The sequence below is a fragment of the Cebidichthys violaceus genome, unplaced genomic scaffold (assembly GCF_023349555.1).
Source record: "Cebidichthys violaceus isolate CVI_PGR_0920_01 unplaced genomic scaffold, fCebVio1.0.p SCAF_11, whole genome shotgun sequence".
Lineage (NCBI taxonomy): Eukaryota > Metazoa > Chordata > Actinopteri > Perciformes > Stichaeidae > Cebidichthys > Cebidichthys violaceus.
In genome coordinates, this window is record NW_027176274.1 from 6199720 (window position 1) to 6209566 (window position 9847).

At 40.9% G+C, this 9847-nt stretch overlaps 1 protein-coding gene across 2 annotated transcripts in view; it reads right to left on the bottom strand.

Moving 5' to 3' along the window:
• Positions 1-410: 410 nt before the first annotated feature.
• LOC137866226 (5-hydroxytryptamine receptor 2A-like) overlaps positions 411-9847 on the bottom strand; it is a 51449-nt gene continuing 42012 nt past the window's right edge. For both annotated transcript variants that reach the window (XM_068702002.1, XM_068701993.1), the window contains one exon: positions 411-5328. In XM_068702002.1, the coding sequence (XP_068558103.1) occupies positions 4466-5328 (863 nt within the window). In that variant the 3' untranslated portion in view covers positions 411-4465. The remainder of the gene's footprint in view (positions 5329-9847) is intronic.

Sequence of the window (9847 nt, forward strand, 5' to 3'; positions counted from 1 at the left end):
GTGAATCAAAACACAACCAGCTGTTGTCTCAGGGGAATCAGAAGTTATTTGGGTTCAGGGACTTCAAAGACCTTGGGGCTAAACAGGAGAACTGTGTTATGTACAGCAGAGGTTCCCAAATCACCGGCTCTCAGACCAGAACCTGGCCTCAGGACCGCGAAGGATTCACCAAAAAAGAAAAAGGCTGAATAATAATGATATAACTCTATTATATGCTATATCTGCAGTTATTACCTTGAACATGGCTTTTTTTTCTATTTAATTTGCCTATATGTTACATTTTAAGATCAAAAAACGCTTGGCATTCTGGAAAACAGGGACCAATGATATGTTTTGTGGTTTGAATTGGAGGACTTGTTGGAACCACTGGTGTAAAAAATATGAAAAATGAACACAGAAATGAAGCCTTGTGTCCTTGTTCTCTCTTTATCTACACAAACATTTATTTATCCACTTGAATAAATAAAAGTCTTACACGGATGGAATACGCATCCTCTCCTGTTCGATACAGTTGACATACAAAAGAAACATGACTAACCATCAAACATCAAATTCCAAAATAGACACTATAGTTAAAAAACAAAACCCTCCAAACCAAACCAGAGTCAAGTTTGTGGATCCAAAGTTACGTCAGCGGAACGGCGTCGATGGTCTTCACATCACTGCAACAGCAACAGAACTACACACAGAGCTACGTCATCTGAGTGGGTCCAGATCCATTTCAAAAACCCAGACTGGGACTGGACCGGAATGAGCAACACAACAAAGCCAAACAAGATGGTTCTTCATCTGCCACGGCTGAACTCATACATATACAAAGATGGCTGATTCTGAATCCTTTAGCGTTAATGGAAAATTCAGTTTGTTTTTCTTTAACGTCCTGGGTTTTATTTCCGTGGTTTTGTTGAAAATGATTATAAGAATTCCTGGGGGCTCTAGGCCAGGTAGTATCACTACAGTTCAGTCCAAAAGAGCGGGAACATGAACCATTAATCTACAGCAAAGTCCAAAGGTAGAAAAGTTGAAAAACTGGTCCAAAATGTTAATTATACATTGAACAAAACATCTTGAACAAAAAACTAAATTGAGATGCAAAGTTCTGGAACGAGTCTACAATTTGCAATTATTGTTCTGTTTTTACATCTTTTTTTACTGCTAATGCATTTTAATCCCAGATTTACCAAACTTATTGGAAAAGAAAAGAAAGGCAAATATTAAGATTACATCCAAACCTGTGTCTTGTAAACATCAGTTAGAATTAGAACGTTAAGTGCAGTACAGATTTTCTATGAAATGGAGAACTATTACCACCATTTTTTGGTTTTAGTTTCACCTCCAAGTAGTTTTAATAAATTGGCAAAACTGGTCGCCACATCTCCAGATCTCTTTAAACTTCATAATGGATAGGAATAAGGCCCAAAAATATGAAAACAAGCCCCCAGATCATGAAATAAATTCCAACAGATGGAAGCTGAAGAATCAGAATTTTCTGTTTCTATGTTAACGCATGTTGTGACTCAGCAGGTAAGAGAAAATGCATCACTGCTGAATGTTGCTGTACCACTAAAAGCAGCCACCTGCTGAGCTAATATTTCTCTCCATTACTGTTGTTAATGAGCAGCCTCATTGTTGCCAGAGCACTTTACCTGCTGCTGTAAATAACAGCTGTGGTGATGATAAAGAACCTCCCTGCTGCTTGCTTTAGCTCTTTTTCTTCTTCAAGTAACGTATAGTCTCTCTGTATCACATATAGTGCAACAATCATCATAATATCCCTCTATATCGCTTAATAAACCCTGAGCAAGCTTTTCCAAGCAGGGTCCAGTAAATGGATCATTAACATTTTGCAAATGAGCTCCTCATTACATCCTACTTATCAAAGCCACGGCAAACAGGAAACATCAGGAAACAAATGTGTGGTGAATATTTTTTACATCCTTTACATTCCACTTTTACTCCACATTTATTTCTGCCCTTCAACCTGCGTCTTGCCTTTGGTTTTTAAGGCCTCTGTTAACGCGATAGTAGTTGTATGATCCATGGATGTATTAACAGAGCTGGACATCAGCAGTAAACCCACAGGAGTAAACCCTGTGCCCCAGAGAGCACTTTCTCTGTAGACTGCATTTATAAAAGCGGCACAGTCTCACCGAATGGAATGTCCACAATGCCATTCTTGCTTTTTGTGTGTCATTTTATGCCATGTCGTCTCAATGTAAACACATAAGTACTTGTAAACATGCTACACTCAGAGCTAGTAACGTAGTATAAAAAGAGAGAAAGACTATTCACATTGGTTGTGATGGGGGGGGGGGGCAAACAGAGGACTTTGAACCAGGAGAACAATGTTCCTGTCCCAAAGTGTTGTTGAATTATTGCGAACCTACGTTAGTAACGTGTTTTCCATTCTTATGTCTTATGTGATGTTGTTTATGTTTTAAGTTGTTTATGTACTTATTTCAAACCCAACCATGATGTTTTTCCTAAACCTTATACCAAGTGGTTTTGTTGCCTAAAGGAGCAAGCGGCTGCATTGGTGTTGGCGTGCTGTTTTCATCCAGCATTCATAGCTATACCTACACAACAATAATGCTCTGTGATTCATACATATCCCACAAAATCAAATCCTGTAATCCATGTAATCATGAACTACGACGGCAAAAACCCCTCACAGAGTGGGCGGGAGAAGCAGCAGATGGGTCAAACAAAAAACGACCTGTCCTCCAGGAGACCGCTGTTTGTTGAAACACGAGAAATGTCAAACGAGAAGTCAACATTGAATTATTTGTCATTTGGCTTGTATACTTCAGTAACGGCAATTCTGTAAGTTTCACCCAAATCCTTTCTTAAACCTAACTATAAGTATTTCACGATCATTTCCTAAACCTAACTAAACAGTTTTGTTGCCTAAACCTAACTCAGTTGTTTCCTGGGAAGACGGAAGTTTATTTTGAAAAGACTGAATGCATATAACGTGGCTTTTGTAGGAAAATGCATAAAAAATAAGAAGAAACTTTTTGTAAGATATCATACGAACCGTTGTATGAAGAGATGTTGTATACTGGCACAGGACGATTAAATCTTTAACAGATGCCATCATGAGACGGCAATTGTTTTTCTTTTGACTTTGTTTGCAGTCATACAGCGTCAAAAATTCATGTCGCATTCAGTCTGAACAAGAGCTTTAATCAAATCCACGTCTATAGGTTTGAGCGCACCTTGTTAATGCATCCATGGTTCAGGACTACCTTCATGCATTAATCCAGCTTCTGTCTTCTTCGGCCTCATTAAATCCACATTTAAAACAATATCTATACTCGTGGCAACCAACTACTCGACCATTTGTTACATCCTGTAAAAACTGAAGAAAAAACATGATGCGTCTGCAAAACAAATGCCAATTTTCTGCACTGGTAGTCTGAGAAGAACACATTGAAAAGTATGACTTTCACAGTGGAAACATCTGCAGTTAAATCCTCTTAATTTCCTGTCAACGTAATCTCATTTTACAATCTTCATACTGCATCACATCTGTGGAAATAATCCTTGTGAATAACAACTTATTGACCTCAACAATCATTTACATTTATTCACATACATCTGCACAAAATACAAATATAGATTTATTCAAGTTGTCTCTCTGTAACATCATTATCTTATGAGCATCTGTTTTCAGACGTAATATTTATTTTCCTTGTTATTTCCAACAGAAAACAGAGGGAGCAGGAGCCTCTCCTTCCCCTATTTGGCAGTCTGGAGTCCTGGTGCGGCAGGCTCATCCTGGATCTCCCTCCCCCGAATCTAACATCTAATAAGGTTGCAAGAAATCCAGTCTAATCCCTGTTGTTCCAACCAAAGGTATGATGGGAGGTAGAGGCCACCTGACTGGTAACAGGGGGCCAGCGAAATCAGAGGGGGGCGAGGTCACTGCAGCTGAGCATCCGTGAAAAAATGTAATTATGTGAAGAATCTACATTTTTTACCCTTTTGTCCAAAGAGTTTGTTAGAGAATGACTGGAAGATATTGATTCATTCAATATCTTTACAAAAGAAATGAAAAACAAACTATATGTTTTCTGAGAATAATTTCATGTGCTGGCAGTGTGGAGGAGGCTCTAAAACTTTTATACATGTTATTCCATGAAACAAGCACTGATTGACTGATTATTTTTAGGTTATCAAAAAGAGTTTTGTTGTTACAAAGAACTCGCTAACTTAATTCAGCTGATTCAGACCCTTGTGATGAGGTGTGGATCAGGAAATGTAAAAGTTCAGACTATAATTTCTTGAGAGGTTGGGAAACTCATGACCTCAGTGTTTCTTAAATCCTGACTGGGAGGCACTTTGTCTTTGGCACTTTAAACCTCAAACCCTTCTCTTTATGTCAGTATGATGTGACCACAGAAGTGAAAGGTTTTATATAATCCGTGAGTTTCAAAGGATCAACCTTGAAGCAGGCTTTTATTCACACACAGCTCTCGTCCTTGCCTCCATGACTTTTGTCCGACATGAACTTCTCTGTTTCCTGTCCAGGTAGAGAGAAATCCGTGACTTCGCCACGAGAGTGAGCCACTCCGTTTCGTAACTTCTCGATGTCGCCCAGGGGCAGCTGGGTGGAGCTGTAGGCCATCGGCGGGATGGTGTTCACCAGTATGAGCTGAAGAGGCTTCTTCTCCGGCTGGTACCGGCAGCGGACGTAGCGCAGGAATGCTGCTCGGTATGTTTTATTAAACAGTGTGTATACCAGCGGATTGACCGCCGAGGACAAATATCCGACCCACACGAAAACGTTCAGCAGGCCTCCCATGAGTGCTGCGTCGCACACCGCCGGGTCACACACCACCACCAGCACGTTGGTGATGAAAAACGGGCACCACATGACCACAAAGAGAAGAAACACCACCCCGAGGACCTTAGACGCCTTCTGCTCGTTGCTAATGGACTGCATTGTACGGCGTCCGAAGAGCGAACCGGAGATGCTCCCGCGGGCGCCTCCCAGGCCACCGCTGCTTCCTCTGCCACTGGCCTCGCGGCTTATCGAGCGTCTGAAGAGTTTCTCAGAGGACAGCGAGCTTTGCGGCAAGAAGCTCAAGGTGAATGTCGTGCTCCATTTAGGCCGCGGGACCAGCTGGTCCAAGCAGAGGGTGGCTTCGTTCTGCAGCGCGTTGATGGTCAGGAAGTAGGTGACGACCATGATGGTGAGGGGCACGAAGAAGGCCACGAAGGAGCCGACCAGCACAAAGTTGTTATCCGTCAGCAGGCAGCTGCCATCTTTGAAGACTTTAGAGTGATCTCTGAGTCCAAGAACAGGAATCGGCATGGAGATCCCTGCAGAGAGGAAGGAAGCAGCACAGAGATGAGAAGAAAATTACAAAGCCAGAACGATCTCTGTGATTTATTGTGGTTGTTTGTGTGAGTGCAAAGCTTGATTTTCGGAGAAAAATAAACCTTTTCATTTTTTTAACTTGGAAAAGACAAAAGCAATTGAGAAGTATTTCAAGCATTGAAATAGCAAGAGCAAGAGCTAAAGGCTCTAAATATACAGAAGCAAGGTCTAAATCACAGTCATTGGAAACAAAAGGCTGGAGGACGAACTGGAAACAAACAAGGTGATCACAAAGACTAGATACACAGGGGAGGAAGGGTAATGAGGGACAGGTGAAACTAATCAGGACAAGGTGGGTAATACCACAGGCGGGAAACATACAAGGACAGAAAGTAAATCATCTGAAACGAGAGACAAAGGTGAGTCTACCAAAATGAAACATTAATGTGTATTTATATTTAACATAGTTAACAAGTTGATCACATATCCTTTTGGATGACAGCTATATAAGGAGCAAAAAAACATTTCAAGCAGTTGATACAGACTTTATGAGGTTGTTGATGATTTTTATAATTGTTCATTCATGCCAAATACAGTGTACAGTATGTCAAACACCACTACAGTACTTGAGACTGTATTTATGCACAGCAACGCTTTGAGCTAAATGCTAACAACTAACAACAGCATGCTAACATGGTTACGATGACAAAGCCAACATGCTAATGTTTAGCAGGGATAATGTTATTCTAAAAAAGTATATATACCATATTTTTCACTTTATTAACAGCCATCTCAGCATGGCTGAGCTGTAATTCGTCCATTCAAATTCTTGAATTCTTGTATTTTTTTCCCCTTGCAGCAGCTAACTGCAGGCAGCGCAGGTACAGTCTGTCAAATATTTCACCAGAAAAGCACTGCTATTTGATAGTCCCTGTTCCTTTTTAAATCTGTCAAAGTTTCCATTAAGTCTGGGGCTAAAGCTTTTTATTTTCCATTTGCCTGTCTGTCACGGTGTGGGAGGAAAGTGTTTGGCCTCCACCTCTCCCTGTCAACAGCCTCTCCTCTGTGGGTTGAGTCTGAGGTCTGACCGTCTCCGACTCTCTCTCTGTGGCCGACCCTTCGATCAATACAGCAGTTCAACTTGTATCATTCTCTGTACCAATCTTTAACCTACATTTCTAAACTGTTTTCTCAAAGGTGAAATCCAGAAAATAGGGCCTCTTTTCAGTCTTGATCTATCTGTTGAAAGATGCTGCCTATTATTTAGTTTCCACAATCTAAATTATTATTTTTTTGTTGTTACTGTTTTGTTGTTTTTCTTAAATTTTTTTTTATAAATTTGCCTCTGCGGTCACACATTATTATGAAGCTGATGCAATTTAAAATTTGCCGAGAAAAGTTCTGGATAAGGGTATGATAGCTGTGCATACTGTATCAACAGGAACTGGGCAATCTTCCTCATGCCATAATCTCATATAACTCCTCATAACAAATACGAAGGAAGTGAGGAGAGAGGGAGATAGAAATAAAGCAGGGGAGAGGAGGCTGGAGATTGACAGACACAGCGAGGGTGGCCGGTAATGGGTGCTGCATGTGGGGAGCAGTAGGGTCAAACACGGATATTTCTCATTAAGTCTGGACGGTTTGACAGAAAAGCAGCTGGAGGGATTCAGTCGGACGGTTTTTCAGTTTTAACAAATGTTTATTTTATTTTTTACCTTACGCCTGTTTCATACTCTACATAAAGACACATAAACAGTACTGACATGCTGATGAGTCAAAAAATGAGTCTACAACAATCCTGAAGAAAAAACAGTCTTTTGTTGCAGCTTCTGTAATGTAATGTTGGGACAGAGCCAGGCTAGCAGTTTCCACCTGTTTCCAGTCTTTATGCTAAGCTAAGCTAACTGTCTCTGATTCTTCACCTACTCACCGACCCAACTGTTTCAATATTCTTTATAGAACCAGCAATAGCCGTCGCAGCAATACCAGCACGCAACATCCTCCAAACTGCAGACACTCAAACTGCATTCAACTTTTCGTCGAAAGACTCTTTAAAGAAAAGACGTCGAGAAACTGTTTGATTGACGGGTGATCCAAGCACCACAGTGATGGGACCCACCAGACCCTGAAGCTCGGGGACAAACACTTTTCTGGCATCTGCTGTTATTAAAAGTCCACGATGATAATATTCAGGGCTAAATGTGGAGTCGCTGCAGGCTCCTCATTACACAATGAGATTTAGAGGGTGAATGCAGGCTGTCTGCTGTGAATATGAGGGTGTGTGTGTGTGTGTGTGTTTAAAAAGGCAGGTGATTCGTTTTCTGACTAATCCCGGTCATATTATTCAGCATTAGAATGTTTAAATTTTCTGTGTGACGGACTGAAGGTGAAGAGAGAGGTGGCAACAGACTTTTCATGAGAGTTATATACAAAGAGAGAAATATCGTTACCGTCTGCTGCATATCCAGCGGATCAAGTGTGATTTGTCGAGGTGACATAGTTGAATTGAGCGCCTGGATTCACTGTGTTCTTCAGATAACACCCCCCTTGAGCATACATCCCCCCACACTTCTACAGAATCCAAAAATCACAAGCTAGTTTTTTTAACTTCCTCTTTCTCCCTGATGGCAACTCTCTGCTCTAAATACATGAAATCAGAGACATGAGATGGTGGAGTAAAAAAAAAAACTTGACAGAAGTGGAAGAGAAGATGAAAGGGCATCAAGTGAGAAAAAACAGAGGGGAGGGGGACACTTTAGACACAAAGGAGCTGACGGGGGAGAGAGAGGAGATGGAGACTTTCAGGGTTTTATTTCAGAATGCAACAATGGAACTTAAGAGAAAAAAAAAACGGCTTGAAAACTTCAAAATCAATCTTTACTCAAAACTCTTCATTCTGAGAAAATTGCTCTTTAAAGTGCTTTTTATTGCAATGCAATCGTGTAGTAAAAAGCTGTGATTTACTTCAGTTGTCTGTACCTGGTGTAACTGTGAGGTGAGACGTGATCATTCAACATATATTTCTATTCAGAATGACTAATACTATCCAAGTATGTCATTATCATTGATATCCATCATGAATAAACATCCTTAACTCTGCTTATGAATCAGATGTATAGATGTGAAGAAAAAGTTTTCTTCACTGAATCCATAGCAACATCTCCCAAAGCAGTATGGGAAATCTAGTTCCAAAACATAGAGTTTGATTATCTACCAAATGGAAGTAAGATAAATAACAGAAGTGTAGTGTACAGTGACTTTTACAGCGGTGAAAGTGAACCAAAATGGCTAAACAATGAGCTGAAACTCTCTATAAAGCTCCTTCAAGTACGTTTCACATCAACACGTAATTGAGAAGAGAACATCAAACGTGACATCTAGGAGACAGGGATGCAATTTGTGACAAAAAACACATTGTGTTGATAATATTAGTACTTTTCATCACATAGGACTCAGAGTCTGTTGAGGCAACCTGCTTACTGCTGCCGGGTTTCATCTGTAACTTGTAATCCCAAATCTCGTCAGAGAGTTTTGTGGAGAGTGTTATCCTGTTTGAGCTCGTTGTGTCTGTCCGCTGAGGCCTGAGGGGAAATCCGACGTTCTGCTCTGCCAGGGTGGCAGTAATTGTGGATGAAATGTGGAATGATGGAAGCAGTGATTCAGTTGAAAGATCCAGTCCTGAGGTGAAAAACGGTTCATCCCAAAACTACTGTACAGCTCTGATGGGTCGTACCTGTTGCGATGTTGTCAGTGATTCAGTCTCTGTGCTCCGCTGTGCACATGAAGACGTTTGTATAACTACGAGGACCTACTACATTCCCCCAAAGTAATGCCCAACTTGAGACCCCCTTTACTTTTATAGTTCGTATTAAACCCACTCCATCCAGATTTTGACTTTTGTCTTTCACTTAAGTCCAAAGTTTCCCCTTTGGCAGTTTGATTTTATAACCTCAAGACACTGAGTCCTGAAGGGAATCCCTTTGGATGACAGCTTGTATATAAGGAGCAAATATGTCATCGGAAATACTAATCTCTCAACCAGCCTCATCTCATCCTCACCGTGATCACATACCTGCTGTTCTTCTGGAGGGTTTTCTACTGTTTATCTCAGTTAGGAAGGTTGGTTGGAGTTTGTTTTATTTCTTCTGGTTATATTTCTTTGTTCCTAGTTATATTTGGTTTATTTAGTTGACCTTTGGCCACCAGCTCCATGTACGTATCCTCTGAAGCTGTAAATAAACTCGACCGTCACCATGTTCAGTGACCTGTCACCGTGGTTGCTTGGGAATCGGGTGATGGGATGCGGCTTGGTGAACCAATCACACACCTACATACACACACAAACACACACATACTGACACTTGATGCACTTCATACATACTCTCACACTGACAGAGAAAGACACATACACTCAAATGTCCCAGAACCTTCCTCGTCTTTCGGTGCTGATGAGCAGATCAGTTTCTGGGTCATAAGAATGAGGGAAAGAAAGATGAGGGCAAAGGAAAAGAGCATCTA